The sequence below is a fragment of the Rana temporaria genome, chromosome 2 (genome assembly GCF_905171775.1).
Source record: "Rana temporaria chromosome 2, aRanTem1.1, whole genome shotgun sequence".
Taxonomy (NCBI): domain Eukaryota; kingdom Metazoa; phylum Chordata; class Amphibia; order Anura; family Ranidae; genus Rana; species Rana temporaria.
This window is the reverse complement of record NC_053490.1, coordinates 202,507,723-202,527,822: the sequence shown is the minus strand read 5'-3', so window position 1 is coordinate 202,527,822 and position 20,100 is coordinate 202,507,723. Positions and strand designations below refer to the sequence as shown.

Sequence of the window (20,100 nt, the reverse complement as noted above, 5' to 3'; positions counted from 1 at the left end):
CGTTTTATGCCCCCACTTGTTTACAAGAAGCCAATGCTGAGATACTGACAGTCTGGGAATTCCTTCAGTGACGTTCAGCTTGTTGATTCTACTGCTCGGCTATCTCTTCCACTGATTGGCCCCTGGAGTCACATGACCCTTGAGGGATAGAGTCCGGACTTCATTCCCTTCCCCTTCATGTGACGCAGCGGTGATTCCACCCCTCCCTCCTCGCTTCTGATTGACGCGGTGGCGTCCTTGTATTGGCACGGTGGTTCCCATCCAGGATCTCCCTTACTGCCCTCCGTTGCGAGGAGTGATCCCGCCTCCATCGGCCGCCCTGTTGGATTAGAACTATAGCCATTTCTTCCTCGGCAGGTGAATATCATCTTTGATCACTCCCAGCGTGGATGCTGTCTCCCCGCTGTGTGTTTTTCTTCTCCCTGCTTAGAGGTTTACTAACGGCCGTACCACCTTCATATACTACAGAAGTGTACTTTGGTTGGAAGCTTTCTCCCAGCAGTGATTTCAGGTTGCTATCCCACCATCACCTTATGGTTATTGTTCAAGTGTTTGGGGACTTTGCAATAGATTCGCTTGTGTAAACTTTCTGCCTAGTGTGCAGTTTTTATTTATATTTTTAGTTCATGTGTATTTTTTGCAATACTTTAAAGACTATAAAGTGATTCGTACTCCATCCTCGAGCGCTGTATTTTTTGTTTCAGTTTTTTGCCCATGTTCTCAGGTGATTGACAGCTGCACGGAAAGAGTTTGTTTATCTTTTTTTACTACACTAAACATTGTGTTTTATTGTCCTTATGGTGTAGCGCTAGTAGTGGGAATTTTTTTCTTGTAGGGGAAAAAATGTACCTTTACAACCCCTTTAAGGTAAAACTTGAAAGAAAAAAAAAACATTCATTACCAAATCATGTATGTACATTACAAAAATGTTTGTAAACATTACTGCAGATTCACAGCTGCTTTTGTTTTGGAGGTTCGGTTTGCCTTGCTATTCCCATTATCAGGCCGTCTGTTAGTAGGAAGCGGTGGCGTAATGTGGGTTGGATTGGATTGGATTGGATTGGAATTAGGGTTGCCACCTCATCCCTTTAAAACAGAACACATATGAATTACACTATCATGAGGCTAATATCATTTAGATAAGGCTCCACTTGAGTTCAATTACCACCTTAATCAGCCACAGAACCTGTGTAATTCATATGTGTTCTGTATTAAAGGGATGAGGTGGCAACCCTAATTGGAATAAATACTTATAGAGCGCCTAATGCGAGTTGTGAAACTCGCGTCTAAGGGTTGTCAGCGCTCAGGGCAAGGCAAGTCATTTTCATCCCCTAATCCCCCTAACCCTAACCTACAGCAGAGCAGCCAAGCCAATAACCCCATCATTACATCAGGGTTATAGGCTGGCAGGAAAGAATGGCAAGAAAAACCCCTCGTTATTATGCCGATTGTCCTCTCACCAGGGCTTTAACCAGCTTTAACCTCTTCACAAATACACCCCCCACACACACAGCTCTCTCTCACCTCTTCAAAAGAGCCTTACTTAATGCTCTGGTAGATGTTTCCCCCAACTCATCAGAACAGCACAAAGCCAAGAGAACAGAGCTGAAGAGGGAAGAGTGTCGTAACACTTCATTCGTCTCTGTGCTACACAGATTGGACAAGCGGGGTGAGGACCAGAACGACCTCCCAAAGCACCCTAGGAAACAAAAAAAATGCAGCAAGTTGTGGCTTCGGGATCAGGTCACCCACCAACATATGTCCCTGCCACGCAGAAGTCGGTAGAGGAAGTGATTAGTGCAAAAACTTCCTCTACCGCCTTCTGAGTTTTGTTACAAGATGGAGAGGACAGGGCTAGCCAGAGGTGGTAAAATGGAGTTCTACCACCTTCCAGCTGAAAAAAAAAGCCCTGGTTGTAACTAAGTACGCAGTCGGCTGGGGCATTGGACCCAGCACACTCGAGATGTTGCAGGACTAAATATTGTGCCCACACACACACACACACACATGCTACACCAGTGGTAGGAAGGTGTGCTTTTACTATAATAGCATGCTTTAATAGAAAAAACTGTAGCCCCAAATTTATTTACACATGCATAGCCTAAAAGTGCCTCAATTAACATAAAAATCCTATTGCAAAACATGATTGTAATTTGATGCCTGCTCTCAGAAGATCAGTGGCGGATTACCAAAAAGGCAAAGTACGCCGTTTAAGGCCCCCGAGACAATGGACCTAAGTAATAATTATTTGATCTTGAAAGCAAATTACAATGAAGCTCTCTTAACCACTTCAGCCCCGGAAGATTTGGTTGCTCGATGACCAGGCCATTTTTTGTGATTTGGCACTGCGTCGCTTTAACTGACAATTGCGCAGTCATGCGGCGCTGCATCCAAACAAAATTTACGTCCTTTTTTTCCCACAAATAGAGCTTTCTTTTGGTGGTATTTGATCATCTCTGCGGTTTTTATTTTTGCGCTATAAACATAAAAAGAGTGACAAATTTAAAAAAACACAATATTTTGTACTTTTTGCTATAATATCCCCAATTTTTTTCTCAGTTTAGGCCAATATGTTCTCTTCTACATATTTTTGGTAATAAAAATCGCAATAAGTGCATATTGATTTGTTTGCGCAAAAGTTATAGCGTCTACAAAATAGGGGATAGATTTATAGCATTTTTATTATTATTATTTTTTTTACTAGAAATGGCGGCGATCTGCGATTTTTATCGGGACTTCAACATAATGGCGGATACATCGGACACTTTTGACACATTTTTGGGACCACTGCCATTTATACAGCAATGAGTGCTATAAAATGCACTGATTACTGTAAAAATTTCACTGACAGGGAAGGGGTTAACACTAGGGGGCGATCAAGGGGTTAATTGTGTTCCCTATGTGTGTTCCTAACTGTGGGGGAATGACCTCGAGGAAATGACAGATTGTGGTTCCAAGCTATTAGGAACTCATGATCTGTCATTCCTCACAGAACAGGGATTTGTGTGTTCACACACATGTCCCTGTTCTGCCTATCATGCCCACAGCCTGCTATCCCACTTAAAGGAGCCAACGCACAGCTATGACTGCTCGCAGGACCGTGCCGACCTGCCGAAGTATAATGACAGCGGCTGGTCGGCAAGCAGTTAAATAGTTTACAAACTATAGGAAGAATAAATCAGCTCAAAGGAAGGAAAATTTCACATTAAAGACTCTATATAGAAAATATAGACATTGCTGTTTCTTTTTTACAGTTTTTTATTTTTGCCATCTCAAAGGATAAGTGTGCTTAAAAAAAGTCCACCAACTCTCTGTTCAACACCCACCCCCACAGCTTCTAGAAAAATAAAGAGTCCGCCAACTCTCTGTTGAACACCCACCCAGCTTCTAGAAAAAAAAAAGAGTCCATCAACTCTCTGTTCAACACCCACCCTCCCAGCTTCTAGAAAAATAAAGAGTCCACCAACTCTCTGTTTAACACCCACCCTCCCAGCTTCTAGAAAAATAAAGAGTCCACCAACTCTTTGTTGAACACCCACCCCCACAGCTTCTAGAAAAATAAAGAGTCCGCCAACTCTCTGTTCAACACCCACCCTCCCAGCTTCTAGAAAAATAAAGAGTCCACCAACTCTCTGTTTAACACCCACCCTCCCAGCTTCTAGAAAAATAAAGAGTCCACCAACTCTTTGTTGAACACCCACCCCCACAGCTTCTAGAAAAATAAAGAGTCCGCCAACTCTCTGTTCAACACCCACCCTCCCAGCTTCTAGAAAAATAAAGAGTCCACCAACTCTCTGTTTAACACCCACCCTCCCAGCTTCTAGAAAAATAAAGAGTCCACCAACTCTTTGTTGAACACCCACCCCCACAGCTTCTAGAAAAATAAAGAGTCCGCCAACTCTCTGTTGAACACCCCCACAGCTTCTAGAAAAATAAAGAGTCCGCCAACTCTCTGTTGAACACCCACCCAGCTTCTAGAAAAATAAAGAGTCCGCCAACTCTCTGTTGAACACCCCCACAGCTTCTAGAAAAATAAAGAGTCCGCCAACTCTCTGTTGAACACCCACCCAGCTTCTAGAAAAATAAAGAGTCCACCAACTCTCTGTTTAACACCCACCCAGCTTCTAGAAAAATAAAGAGTACACCAACTCTTTGTTTAACACCCACCCAGCTTCTAGAAAAATAAAGAGTCTGCCAACTCTTTGTTCAACCCCCACCCTCACAGCTTCTAGAAAAATAAAGAGTCCGCCAACTCTCTGTACAACACCCACCCTCACAGCTTCTATAAAAATAAAAATAAAAGGATGGCACTTTCAATTGCTGGGAAATGCTTGCAACTCACACTGTATCCCATCCAAGCTAACTTGTTATAATGCACAGTACATGCACAAATTCCCTACTGTTCCCTGAATTGCCATAATTCTCTATGGTTAGCCCCCTATTATTATTAGCTGAGTTAACTTGTATGGTTTTGATTTAGCTAGGACTAAACTGAACCTGTGAAGATCATAATGAAAAAAATTCTAACAGCTATCATATTTGGCTTTCTATTATAGGCATTGATAGTATCCCCACTACTAAGCAATATGGCATTCAAAAGCAAGAACTAATAAATTTGCATAGTATTCCCTTTGACATCAAGGTGTGCATATTATCCAAAATAGTTTGTCACTAGTTATTGCTGGCAGGATAAACCATTACAGATAGATAGTCCCCATAGCAATCTCTTGGTCTTCTAGGACTAACATTTTACCTTTATTGTAGATCATTGTAGATTGAAGAAACATCTTGGTTTCTTTTTTTTTTGCTTTTTTTTTATCATTTGAATGAAAATATGCTTAACCAAAAACATGTCAATGCAGCTATCACCTCATAGCGCATGAGTCTACATTCTGTGTCTGTAGTAAACAGGCCTTTCAGTACTACTGGAAGTTATTTAAAGCATAATATACATGCTGTCATTCATTGTGAAATTCATATTTGTAAAGCAAGCATCAGATACATTTTGAACAAGTGGTGCAGGCATAGTCATGGAAGTGTCCATTGGTTCCTTAGACAAACACTGGCTGTCCAAGATCTCAGCCACATTATCTTTAAGCAATGTCGACATTTGGTCTTCATCTTGCTCTTCCGAGACCGACTCTATTTTTTCAAGATGCACATTATTATTTCTTGATGCTTTCATCCATTCCTAGAAAAATATATAGATGTGTGGAAATGGATAAACAAAATGACTCATTATACAAATGATTTAAGGTACCACATTGTCATATTGCTATACAAAAGGTAAGGACCAAAAAGACCCTGCAAAAGAAGATTTGTGCTAATCCAATCTTCACTCTCCGACACCTTTGTTTATATCAGGGATGGGTACAGGAAAGTGGAGGGAAGTCTCCTGGTGTTACTTGGCATATGCACACAACTTCTGGTAGAGAGTATTATTTCTCCATGTAGCCCCCCTGTGGATCTCACCTTTTTCCTCCCCAGGTCCCTTTGGTGCTAATGGCTCTACCTTTTGTCCCTGGAGGAGAGCTTTACCATACAGTACATACCTAGTTTTATACATAGTCATATGAGGGACAGTCAAGCCTGTTCCAAGTTGGATACTTTTTTTAATTAATTTTAAAGAAAAAGATGATAAATATATTACTATAATATTGGTTATAAATGTGATTGTCAGGAAAGGTTCCTCCCGCTGGTGATACTGCCTGGTATTTGGCGTGCAGTACTGTGGTCCACCACCAGGTGTCTCCTGGCAGTCTGGAACTGCCAGGGGAGCTCTCCCCTGGTGGTATTATGTGATCCTTGGGCTGCAGTACTGGCGTCCACCAGCGGGGAGTTCTTGGCAATGTGGGGCCGACATCTCCTGCGATCAGGCGTCACCTGAGCCTGATTGCAGGAGATGTGTATAAATACCTGGCAGTGACAATTAGACCTTGCCTTGATATCTTTCTTGTGCCCTAACCTGAAACCTGTACCTGGAATCCTGTTACCCTGTACCCTGTACCCTGTACCCTGTGCTCTGTGCTCTGTACCTACACCTGTTCCCCCTGTGATCCCTCCATCCCCTCCTTGTCCTGTTTGTGCTCCCTTTGCCCAGCTGCTGACCTCCCGTTGACGATCCTGGCCTTGCCCTGTTGTGATTCCGGTTTGTCCTTATTACTTGTACATATTAGTCTATTACTGTTATTATTTGTGGTTTCTGTTGGTGTTGGTTGGAGTGTTTTTGGAGGTTGTTATTTTAATATATTATTTCACTATCCTTAATAAACCATATTTTCACTTAAAACACGTCTGGGTTCCCTCTGTTGCAGTCCACATAGTTCTGATCACATCTGATTCATGACAGTAATGTTTTTATTGTTACTTCAGTGTAATGCAACATTTCTGTACTTTTATATGAGATGAAAGATATGTCAAAAATGTCAATCGGTGACCACCAGTCAATTACATTTATGATACAAAACCCAACTACATCCAGAGAATATTGGGTCCTGAGGAAGCCTCACTAAGCTGCAAAACACGTAGAACACATAACATATAGGACTATATTTTTGCGAAGTTTGTGGACTATGGATTATGAGGTGATTGTCAGCTAAATTCGAACTGATATGGTTTTAAACTTTTGAAGGACAATATATCGTTGGGCGATCTCAGGATACATTTTTCATGTATAATTGCGGGTTTCTTTATGAGTGCCAGTAGCAAAGTCTCATTGCTTTTCGTTTGTTTGTTATTTGACACTTTTAGGTGTGTAGGATGTTATGTCCATCCACCAGCCACAATGTTGCTAAACGACACAGTACAAATGTAACGGAGGGTAGGAGAAGCCATAGCCATGGCATGCCATGGCATGCAGTAGGAGAGTCTCAGTCATCAGGGAATTCAAGGAAGAGGTAAAAATGTAGGACCACAAGAGAAGAGCTCTTAGACAGATTATTAGTCATATCATCTGATTTGACCTCTAATATTACCATTTCCTGTACAATATGGGCATTTCATTTTAAAATGAAATTAAGATTGTTTTCAGAAATTAACTCCAAGAACAGGGATTGGTTTGCTCTCCTTTCTCCTGTTGTCTGCCATCTCACTGTTGGGTACATTTTTTTTCACAGATTAGTCTCAAGAAAGGTACCCAAACAACTAAGCATTTTCCATATTGTGCTGCTTTAGTTTAAGGTGTCATTAACAAAGTGCAAAAATCTTGCCATGTAATGATGGGCTCTTATGTTGTGGCTTCAGCTAGCTAGCTTCAATGTATTGCTTCAGCTAGCTGGTCCCTATGCACCAAGGGGACATGGTAACTTCCTGTTTTGGTTCACACATTATCTAATGCATGCCCTCTGTGTTGCATCACAAATGTGCTAATGTACTTAAATATATCATCTTAGCTGCAAGAGTGAGCTCTATGTGTGTCTGTGGGTGCTCTGCCTACATCTGCCTATGTTATATCTAACAATTGTGTAGTTATCACCTGCACAAGCACTAGACTGAGAGGTCTGGGGATTGTGAGATATGTTGTTTACTCACAGAAAGTGTCAGGTCTCATACTACAGACACAGGTCATGCTTTAACCTGTGCCGGACCTTGCCGAATGCTGGCACAGGAATGTGAAGACTTACTAAACTATAGGCTGTGCGCAACAAAATGTCACCATCAAGTTGCATGATTTATGAACATCTTATGCTGGTGAAAAACACAAGATGCAGGTAGGAATATTTACTATGCCTTTAAATGAGAACAGTGAGGATCATTACCACTGAACTAACTCCTATACCCTCAAAACCACCTGTAAGTGGATCTGTATTTAAAGAAAATTACTTTATCCAAAAGGCTTGTTTTTAGAGCAGGTAAGTATGACATGTTTTTTTCACCTCACTTTAACTGCAGCTTCCTATACAGTATCTCACAAAAGTGAGTACACCCCTCACATTTTTGTAACTATTTTATTATATCTTTGAGGGGTGAGGGGTGAACTCACTTTTGTGAGATAATGTAGCTTCTTTAGTATATTTCTGAATCCTTGTGTCAGACTTATCTCTGTCCTATTGTTTATATCTCACATGCACAGTGCCAGATATTCGTGCTATTGTGTGTGTAGTTGTCAACTTCCAGTATATTAGTAGGTGAACCTGTTTATTGAAATATAGTTTATATGCAGCACTATTTATTTTAGTTATATACATATATACATATCTCTTCTGGTCTGGAATTCTATAGCTAGTTTAAGCTTAGTGCTCAATAACCAGCATAGATTAGATCCAGGTTAGGCATCCCATGGCCACTTCTGGTAGTTAGAGCTCTGGCTGCATCTCAGATTAAAAACCACTAAAGCGCAGAGTAGATAGGTTGCTTCTGAGTTCCAGTGCCACAGTTACTGCAGGTGTGAGGCTACATTCCAGGCTGGATGGACAGCAGTTGGAGAATTCTCCCGCAGGGCTGTTGATAGGGCAGTACAGCCAGCCCTGTTGTACCGGGCCTGAGCCCTATCAGCTCATCAAGTTCGCCCAGACAGTGTTATAGTGCATTTCTTTAAAAAAAAGGCTCATTAAAATAAATTCCCCGCTCCTACTTGTATAGGGGGTGCATAAATATATTTTCCCGGGCCCCATCAGGAGCTCATGCGGTGGGAGCTGAGGAGGGACAATTTTTTCAATTTTGGGCGGAGGTATACAAACCTGTGCCAAGTCGCATTTTCTATTGTCCTGGCAGCTGCTCTCCTTCCCAGGTGCTTGGCGTAGTGATCTGTACAGTACTTTACTCGCTCCGCTGTCTCAGGGACTGATGTGAGACAGCTGACAGGGAGGGAGCTGTAAATCTGATCCTGGCAGTGATGGCGGTGGCGGGTAGCATATAGCGCTGCAGGCACTGGGCAGCACACAGTGAGTTGAGGTGTTACAACACCCGCGAATCATCCACACCCTCACAGTGCCGTATGATCCTCAGCATAGTTTATTCATTCACACAGCACAGGAGGTGCTCCATGGCTCTGTCAAAGTGTGGCACATGCTGTTGTGTGCTGACTTTTTTACTTTATGGATGTTCTGTGTGTTACAGATTGTACCACAGTACAGCCAGGGCCAGCGTAACCATTAGGCAGGACAGGCAGCCGCCTAGGGCAGCAGGATAGGAGGGGTGGTAAAATCCATTGAGGAGATTGGCTTTTCACCCCGCATCACAGGTAGCACAGTGGTGTAGTGGTTAGCACTTTCACCTAGCAGCAAAAAGGGTCGCTGGTTTGAATGCCAACCACGAGACCATCTGCCTGGAGTTTGCATGTTCTCCCTGTGTCTGCGTGGGTTTCCTCCGGGTACTCCGCTTTCCTCCCACACTCCAAAGACATGCTGGTAGGTTAATTAGATTCGTCCAAATTGGCCCAGTATATATGTGTACGACTGTGTGTCCCAATCGTGTCGAGATCCTACGGGGTAAATGACAGCACCAGCCAGGAAGACACTGGCTGCAAAAAGTGCCTTGAGGCAATTCAGTTTGCATGTGTAGCGCTATACAAGTCACTCATTCATTCATCCCACAATAGAGCCCCAGAGGATGAGCCCGGCAGGGATAAGGATAAACAATTGTGGGCAGAGCAGGGAGCGGAGTCTGTGTGGGCAGCGGTGGGAGGAGCGTCTTCTCCCCCAGGCACCATGACTTGTAGTGTGGAGATCGAGAGCAGCTATACCTATATCTCTGGAGATAGAGCACACAGGAGGTTTAAAATAACGCCCCTCTTCTTTGCAGAAAAAAACGTCTGATGCTAGTGAAAGTGTCTAATGCTTTTGCAAGCGTTTAGACTCATTTACAGGCGTCAATCACTTGGTTGTTCATTTGATTGGCCAGAATAATAAGTTATTCTGGTCACTGAAATGAATTATCGCTCAAGCTCAAAACGTGCCTAGCGTTAACATGCATTTAGGAGCATTTACATGCGTCAAGTGTTTTTTTTTTTTGGTCAAAATACTGCTGCTCCTGGAAGCACTGGCCATGTTTTTTTATTTTCCTGCTTGTAAACGCCCCTGCCACTAAAAGATTCCAAAATTATGTGTGCATAGACACATAGGATAACATGGAGGGGTGTTTTGGAAGCAGCAAAAAAGATGTGTTTTAAGAAAGTGGGTGGGGTCGAGGGCAGGGTCAAAGGGCGCCCAGTCAGATAGGCTGTAGGGGGCCCCATGATTTTAAACAATGGCCCAGTTCCCCTGTGCCCGCTGATCTTGTCCTCAGGTCTCCGACACAAAGGCAGATGTTGCATCATACTCAGGGGCCCTGCAACTGGACTTTGCAACATTCATCTGGGTACACAGTAAGTGCACAATTCAACCAGGACTTCTACCAGGCTCTTTGATGATAATACTTTTATACTCTGAATGTACAGTATGTACAGTTATTAATATCTTCTTATTTAAATGTCTTATATGTCTTATTGTAGGTCTTATTTTTTTACTGGTGTGCATCTATATATTTATGAGTAATGTTTCTTTGCTGGTTGCAGAAGTTCCTCTGCTCCCAATTACTTTGATAACATTACCGGATAATTTCCCAGGAAGGGAATCTCCTTCACAGAAGCCCTGTTCTGGGTAGATGTACTGCCAACTGTATTCTAAAACCCACTTTTCAACTTTACCTACAGTTTAAGTGCAATAGCCTGTTTGTGGAGGGTAATTTCTCATAATCCTATACTGTATATATACACAGTACAGACCAACAGTTTGGACACACCTTCTCATTCAAAGAGTTTTCTTTATTTTCATGACTATGAAAATTGGAGATTTAAACTGAAGGCATCAAAACTATGAATTAACACATGTGGAATTATACATAACAAAAAGGTGTGAAACAACTGAAAATATATTTCATATTCTAGGTTCTTCAAAGTAGACACCTTTTGCTTTGATTACTGCTTTGCACACTCATGGCATTCTCTTGATGAGCTTCAAGAGGTAGTCACCTGGCGCAGCACCCCATCACTCTCCTTCTTGGTCAAATAGTCCTTACACAGCCTGGAGGTGTGTTTGGGGTCATTGTCCTGATGGATGGAATAGCATGCCGCTGCAAGATGCTGTGGTAGCCATGCTGGTTCAGTAGGCCTTCAATTTTGAATAAATCCCCAACAGTGTCACCAGCAAAGCACCCCCACACCATCACACCTCCTCCTCCATGCTTCACGGTGGGAACCAGGCATGTAGAGTCCATCCGTTCACCTTTTCTGCGTCGCACAAAGGCACAGGGTTTGGAACCAAAGATCTCAAGTTTGGACTCATCAGACCAAAGCACAGATTTCCACTGGTCTAATGTCCATTCCTTGTGTTCTTTAGCCCAAACAAGACTCTCCTGCTTGTTGCCTTTCTTTAGCAGTTATTTCCTAGCAGATATTCTACTATGAAGGCCTGATTCACACAGTCTCCTCTTAACAGTTCTAGAGATGTGTCTGCTGCAAAAGGTGGCGACTTTGAAGAACCTAGAATATGAAATATATTTTCAGTTGTTTCACACTTTTTTGTTATGTATAATTCCACATGTGTTAATTCATAGTTTTGATGCCTTCAGTGTGAATCTCCAATTTTCATAGTCATGAAAATAAAGAAAACTCTTTGACTGAGAAGGTGTGTCCAAACTTTTGGTCTGTACTGTATATATTTTATCTTTACATGCACATAAACTTTAATGGCATCCCAGTCTTAGGCCCCATACACACGATAGAATCCATCCGCTGAAAAATCCCAGCAAATGGGTTTCAGCGGATAGATCCTATGGTGTGTACACTCCAGCGGATCTGTTTCCGCGGATATTTCTCCCCTGGGATGGATTCCAGCAGATCGAATATTCGCTGACATGCTAAACAAATCCATCTGCTGGAATCCATCCCAACGGATGGATCCGCTGGTCTGTATAGACTCACCGGATCCATCCATCCGAAGGGATCCCCCGCATGCGTCGTAATGATTCGACGCATGCGTGGAATTCCTTATATGACAGCGTCGCGTACGTCGCCGCGTCATAATCGCCGCGACGGCGCGACACGTCATCGCCAGAGGATTTCGGCGCGGATTTCAATGCGATGGTGAGTACACTCCATCGCAGAGAAATCCACTGAAATCCTCAAGAGGATTTATCCGCGGAAACGGTCCACTGGATCGTATTCGCGGATAAATCCTCTTGTGTGTATGGGGCCTTAGTCTGTAGGGTTCAATATTGAGTCGGCTCACCCTTTACAGCTATAATAGCTTCAACTCTTCTGGAAAGGCTGTCCACAAGGTTTAGGAGTGTGTCTATGGGAATTTTTGACAATTCTTCAAGCAGCACATTTGTGAGGTCAGGCACTGATGTGGACGAGAAGGCCTGGCTCGTAGTCTCTAATTCATCACAAAGGTGTTCTATTGGGTTGAGGTCAGGCCAGTCAGGTTCCTCCACCCCAAACTAGCTCATTCATGTCTTTATGGACCTTGCTTTGCGCACTGGTCCAAATCATTTGGTAGATGGAGGATTATGGTGTGGGGTTGTTTTTCAGGGTTTGGGCTTGGCCCCTTAGTTACAGTCAAGGGAACTTGTAACCCCCCTGGCGGTGTTCCCGAGTCTGACTCGGGGTGAGATTTTCTGGCTACGATCGGTAACCCCGAGTCAGACTCGGGCTCGTCTCGCTGGATCCACAGGCTTGGTTTACTTACCTTGTCCCTGGATCCAGCGATGCCACCGCGCTGTGTGAGCGAGTGAGACCTCGCTCGATTCACACAGTGTCCTCCTGTGCCGCCGATCTACTTTCCCTGCAACGTTGCGATGCACGGGAGCGGAGAACGGCGCCAAATTCAAAAAGGTAAACAAACACAATACATACAGTATACTGTAATCTTATAGATTGCAGTACTGTATGTAAAAAAATACACACCCCCCTTGTCCCTAGTGGTCTGCCCAGTGTCCTACATGTACTTTTATATAATAAAAACTGTTCTTTCTGCCTGCAAACTGTAGATTGTCCATAGCAACCAAAAGTGTCCCTTTATGTCAAAAATGGTTTTAGAACAGCTAGAAAACAGCGATAATAAATTATAATCATTTGCAGAATTGTGCGATAGCGATTTGTGGGGAAATTCGTCATAAAAAAATAAAAGTAATGACAGCGACAATTCTGCAACTGAGCAAATTTCAGTGATTTTGAGTTGATTACATTATTGAATAATTTGTATTATAATTATATTATTATTTGTTATAATTATTTATAATTATTTATTAAATTATAATTTATAATTTTGTTTTTAAAAAAATGTCATTCCCGGGATGCCTACTAGACTCTTGTTTGGTCAGATTTAAGTGAGTTATTCCTAAAGCCCCGTACACACAGTCGGACTTTTGCCCAACCAACTTCAAAATCCGGCACTTTTCGTATTTGTTCGACCATGTGTACATTCCATCGGACCAACTTTTTTGGCTTTCATCGGACAAAAAGTTGGGTCTGCGAACGGACCAACTTTCTGGCAACAAAAGTCAGATGGTGCCTTGTCCGACCGTGTGTACAGCAAACCATCGGACTTTTGGACAAAGTACAAATGCGCATGCTCAGAACCAATGTTAAACTCAACCAACAATAGCAGAAGTTAACCAAAGGGTGGCGGTAAAGAGCAAGTAAAACCACGTGATGTTGGGAAAGTGTTAGAAAAGTTTGCAGAAAAGTCCGAGCGTGTGTATGCTATGGGTGTGATCGGACAAATCAATTAAGACAAAAATCCAAGGGAAATTTTGTTGGATGTCCAACCGTGTGTACGAACCTTAAGAATTACAGGCCTACAGTACAAATCACCAAATTTCCTTGCAAATAATGGTACCGCTTTCAGCACCTTTTTTCTGAAAGAATCATACCGCCAGGGAGGTTAAGGCATCAGCATACCAAGACATTTTGGACAATTTCATGCTCCCAACTTTGTGGGAACAGTTTGGGAATGGCCCCTTCCTGTTCCAAAATGACTGCGCACCAGTGCACAAAGCAAGGTACATAAAGACATGGATGAGCAAGTTCTCATCCAACATCAGTGCCTGATCTCACGAATGCGCTTCTGGAAGAATGGTCAAACATTCCCATAGACACTCCTAAATCCTGTAGACAGCCTTCCCAGAACAGTTGAAACTGCAAAGGGTGGGCCAACTCAATATTGAACCTTATAGTGTGTGTATATATATATAGATGTAATGCCCTGGAGTTTAGTCAGGGAGCTCCTCACAAATTTACTTGCCAAGAGTAGTTATCATGATCGATTGATAGGGATCTATTGATTGGCCTTGTTGCACTTTTCTCTTCTATCCATGGCTTTTTTTCTCAAACAATAGGTGCTGGAACTTAAAGTGGAGGCTCACCCGGAAATGAAAATGTTTAAGATTAGATTCATGCTCATTTTGTCAAGGGGAATCGGGTAGTTTTTTTTTAATCAAATCCGTACTTACCGTTTTAGAGATACTATCTTTCGGTGCTGAATATCTGGGGCTACGGCCGCAAAATCAATCTAGACAGTGTTATCCTCTGTAAATGGTAAATACCATGTGGTCATTGTGAATGCCAAAGGATAAGGTGTGACACTGTCGGATCCCAGATATTATTGGTGGAATCTTACCAAAGCAATACCTTGTGGATTACAAATATGGGTTGTGTGATGTCAAGGACAGTCTGCTGACAGTTACCTTGCACACCCATTTAAAATGTTACTAATTGGAATATCCCAGAAAGCTGTAATGGCAGGACTGTGCTGGACTGAATGCTGCTGGCAGTTACAGGGAACAATCATTTGAGCCACGTTGGCTAAGGCTTCATGTACAAGGTAAGTTGTTGAACCTCTCCTGAACCATTTACCTGGACAGCTAGAAACCAGTGTCTAAAAACGGCCGTTTAGCCACGTTTACATGCCGCATTTCCCCGCGTTTAGCCGCGTTTGCATCTAGAAGCATTTGAAAAAAACGTTTTTTTTGTTAAAATGAAAAATGTCTGTAAACGAAACGCTGCTGAATGCGAGTTGCTGCATTTGGAGCTTCAACTACCTCTAAACACAGCTTCTAACCGCATTTTTTTGGTTTCAAGAAAAAGCCTCTAAAACACAACTGTCTAGAAACGACTATAAACAAGCCAGTGTACATGTACTGATAAGATAACAAAGACATAGAGGAAATGACAAACTGCTCCTAAACATCCGTTTACCAGCAGCAGTGTACATGAGGCCTAAGATTACAGTTGTAAAAAATATATAAAAAGGACTGTCAAAAGAAATAAAACCTCCTTTACATCCAAGAAGAGTCTGGCGCCCAATGGCTTTCACCATCTTTGCACTTACAACTCACCATGTATTGAAGCATGTTAGCTATCTTTGGCCTTGGAGGTCCTCATTAGACCCAAAGAGGTAAAAGACCTTGCTATATATATATATATATATATATATATATATATATATATATGCACTACTATATGCTATATGCACTACTATATGCACTACTTTTAACTTTGAGATCCCCATCTTTTCTATACCTCTATAGTGGAAAATAACCTTACTCCTTCAAGATTAAACTTTGCCCTTAATGTAGCAAACGTGTATCATGTAGCAGTAAATGTTACCTGTAAGTATCCATTGTGACTGTCGTATAGGTCATAAAATGTATTTTTTGGATCAGGTATTGTAGGCAACACACATTTCTTCACCCTGTTAAAAGCACAGAGAAATAAATATATGACACATTATGAAAGACATTTTAGCTTTATCTGTTCCAGACACGTTACTGATCTTGCAAGCATTGGTTTTAAAGCATCCTGTCTGCTTATGTGCTAAAAGTATTTATCTTTCATTACACATGCCAGAACTTAGTACATGATATCAGTAGGCTCAAAATATAAGATTTAGAATGCTTGGGATTCAAAGTGCATTCACACAATAGTTCTCTAACCAAAAACACCTTCTGAAAGATCCCCCTTAAAAAACAAAACAAAGTATTTATAAAATTACTTTATTCCGATAAGGCTATAATGCTTGTAGCTACAAGGCATTTTCTGAATAAGGAATATAATATTACCTTTTTGCACTTTTTATCCTTCAGTATCCTTCAGGAAAGTAGAGTAAAGGATAAGACAGCAGGCAGTATATGCAGGAATGGAGCATGGAGGGTATGACAGTGGGCAGTATATGTAGAAGAGGAGTGTGAGGCCGTATACAGACGATCGGTCAAAACCGATGAAAACTGACTGAAGGACCGTTTCATCGGTTAATCATATTCATCGGTTAACCGATGAAGCTGACTAATGTCCTGCTGATTATTCCCACACGTTATTATTATAATTCATATCAGATACGGCAATTTGTCTGCAGGGGAATCTCAACAGGAAATCTTCACAAGGCGTCCGGACCACCATAGATATATGTTGTCTGTTTATGTTTGTCCCAGTTTTTTGTCGCATGTTGGTTTGTTTTTGCACTATATTGTGAACTAGTTTCATGAGTGCAGTATTGGCCGGCCATAGTTAGTAGGTAAATCTACTTTACAACAACAGTTCAATCTTTTAGAATTTGATACCATCCATCTTATTTAGGTGATTATTTGTATTTATTTATTAAAAAAAACTTTTGTATCATATATCATTGTCCATCACTACCTTTGTAGCCCCCTTTATCCCTAAGGGATACCCTTTCTTGGCGTCCCAAAGCGATTTTTTCTTTATGCACATGTTTTTTGCTACGGTAGTGACCTCCACATTGGAGGAGTGACTATTTATATGCACATGGGATGAGTACTTAAAATGGTTAATAGGGACGCGCTCACCTCTTTTTTGTGTTTGTATGATGGTCTGATGTGCCTACACACCATCGGTTTAAAAACCGATCGTGTCAGAACGCAGTGACGTAAAACACACAACGTGCTGAAAAAAACGAAGCTCAATGCTTTCCAAGCATGCGTCGACTTGATTCTGAGCATGCGCGGCTAGTTGACCGATGCTTTTGCATACTAACGATCGATTTTGACCTATCGGTTAGGCGTCCATTGGTTACATTTTAAAGCAAGTTCTCTTTTTTTTGACCGAAGGATAACTGACCGATGGGGCCCACACACGATCGGTTTGGACCGATGAAACGGTCCTTCAGTCTGTTTTCATCGGCTTTGACCGATCGTGTGTACGTGGCCTAAAGGGTATGACAGTGAGCAGTATATGCAAGAAAGGAGCATGAAGGGTATGACAGCAGGCAGTATATGGAAGAAAGGAATGTAAAGGTTATGACAGCGAGCAGCATTTGCAGGAAAGGAGCATGAAGGGTATGACAGCGGACAGTATATGGGGGAAAGGAATGTAAAAGGTATGACAGTGGGCAGTATATGCAGGAAAGGAGCATGGAGGGTATGACAGTGGGCAGTATATGTAGAAGAAGTGTGAAAGGTATGAGAGCAGACAGTATATGCAGGAGAGGAGTGTGAAGGCTATGGCAGTGGGCAGTATATGCAGGAAAGGAGCATGAAGAGTATGACAGTGTGCAGAATAAGTATGTAGAAGAGGCATGTCAAGGGTATGACAGCAGGCAGTATGTGCAGGAGAGTAGTGTAGTGAGTTGACAATCTGTAGTATAAGCAGGAACATAATGCAGAAGGTATGACATCAGGTAGTATGTAAACAATAAACACAATCATCTGCGCTAGGAAAATATACTTAAAACTGAATAAATAGATTAGTAGCTGCTAGCATTATATTGCTGGATAACAATATAAATCTACAAATACATTAAAAGTGTACACATATAATCAGATTCTCACACTTAATTTAAACAGTGAAAGCCTTTCATAAAATAAGAGTCCTTTCCAGAAAGATGTAAATTTGCTCAGTAGAGACAGGTATATAAACATAAAATTGTGTGCTCCAAAGAAGAGGATAACACCACCACCGTCACCCGATCACACTGCCTCTTACCATAAAATGTGGACCCTCATATGAGAAGGTTACATACACAGTACAGCTCAACTCCTATAAAAGTTCTCCAGTGAGGATAATTCACCACTCCTTGCTTAGGGCACACTCCAATCCTCCCGATCAACTCCTCCAAGGACTCCCCAATGATATAAGAAAGAGTAAGGGAATACACTTATGTAGCAATTAAAACCGCATTTGTCTGTGTATTAATGTATTCATTTATGTAGTAATTAAAACCACATTTGTCTGTGTATTATATCAGCATTGTCAAGTCAACAAGATAACGGACAATGTCATATACTGATGAAACTCATAGGCAGGAGTTGGAGACGTGTGACGGCATTGCGTATCAGGACGCGGTGGCCATCTTGTTGGTTGACAGCACAGATGCGATACACACACATGCTGTTTTAATTGCTACCTAATCGAGTGTATTACATTTTAATAATAAATTAAGTTGGAATTACTACACTATGAGAGGTATTCCCTTACTCTTTCTTACATCATTGGAGAGTCCCTGATCAGGAGGATAGGAGTGTGCCCTAAACAAGGAGTGGTGAGCTATCCAAACTGGAGCTATACTGTGTATGTGGCCTTCTCATATGAGGGGGTCTACATTCGATGGTAAGAGGCAGTGTGATCAGGTGACAGTGGTCTTATCCTTTCCTTTGGAGCAACCAATTTTATGTTTATACACCTGTCTCTACTGAGCAAATTTAAATTTTTATAGAAAAGGACTATTATTTGAAAGACTTTTACTGTTTAAATTACGTGCGAGAGACTGATTATAATTTTAGCGCTGCACTTTTAATGTATTATCAGGTAGTATGTGCAGGAGATAGGTGTGGAGAGTATGATAGGGGCATTGTGTGTATAAGGAGAGCAGAGGGTATGACAGCAGATAGTATGTGCAGGAGAGAAATACAAAGGGTATAACATTTGTCAGTAAGCAGATTGTAAGATTAGAAAGAAATATATGTAGGCGATATGCAGGAGCGGAATTCAGAGCATATGCCATGGGGCAATATATACAGGAGGAGAGTATGCAGTGTGGGGCAGCAGGAAATATGTACAAACGAGGAGTGCATAGGGTATGACAAGGGGGATTATGTGCAGGAAAAGGGTATGACAGCTGGAGGAATAGTTAATCTTTGTGTTCACAACTAGTAGCTACTGATTTTTCACAATTGGCAACAAAATCACCCAAAAATATGGTCATAGTCACACAAGGGTGAAGATAAGTGCCCCAAAATACATAATTAAAGAGCAGCAGCATGAGAACCAAGCTCTTCACACAGAGGCTTCTACAGAGGAAAATTAAATCAAAATAAAATCAGTGTCCAGGAAAAAGGCCAGCTAAAATAAAAGCTGCTTATTCTGGGACAGTGAAGGTAGTCAAGATCCTGTCACCAGCATTGCAGACTGTAAAGGTGGAGGTGGGAGGAAACTGAAACAGGAGGAGTTTGTCAGTGGAATTGGAAACAATGGATTTTGAAAAGGAGACACAAAAATTTAAGGATTTAAGGCTATTGGCAAGGACTGTGTCTCGGAGTCATGGAACAGTAGCAGAAGTGCATGGGATGTGGGAGATGGGGCAGGGTTTTGATGTTGGGGATTGTTTATACAGAAAATGAGGCAATGAAGATGAGATTCCCACCCATGGGGAATTGTATGTGTGTAGCGCTGGGTTGGGTGATTATATTAATGATCATCTTTTACTTATGTAAAACCTTTATCCCAAAAGGAAAAAAACGATTTTCTATTACCATTTCTAAAGCGTGAGCTGGAGTTTGGCTTCAATTTGCAGCCAATTTGCAGCCTCCATCCCTAATGATCGGTAAACTGCAATATTATATTTTTGGTTTGGGGTTTTTACACCTGTTTGAAACAACCGTCTATTTTCCTTTAGATGTCTAAACAAGAGCAAAGGCATGCCAAAACCATAAGGTCCTTATGAAACAAATTTACTGAACATTCAGCCCATCAAATGAAACTAATTTACCTTTTCATAAAACATCCAATGAATATTATTAAAAGAAACAGTACAGACATAAGAGTTGAAAACAAAATGATGACAAGTCTTTGTATCTCCATTGTTGTCTGTTGCTTGTTCCTGGCAACTTCAGGACACACATCTAGTAAAAAAAATAGTGTCAATAAAAAACACAATGATTATAAAAAAT

General features: G+C 41.6%; 1 protein-coding gene across 1 annotated transcript in view; it reads right to left on the bottom strand.

Moving 5' to 3' along the window:
* Nucleotides 1-3,240: 3,240 nt before the first annotated feature.
* Nucleotides 3,241-20,100, bottom strand: part of CRLF2 (cytokine receptor like factor 2) — a 32,465-nt gene continuing 15,605 nt past the window's right edge. Inside the window, exons 4-6 of the mRNA XM_040336267.1 lie at nt 19,920-20,052; nt 15,587-15,671; nt 3,241-5,191 (exon numbers count right to left, since the gene is read on the bottom strand). Coding sequence (XP_040192201.1) covers nt 4,937-5,191; nt 15,587-15,671; nt 19,920-20,052 — 473 coding nt within the window. The 3' untranslated portion in view covers nt 3,241-4,936. The remainder of the gene's footprint in view (nt 5,192-15,586; nt 15,672-19,919; nt 20,053-20,100) is intronic.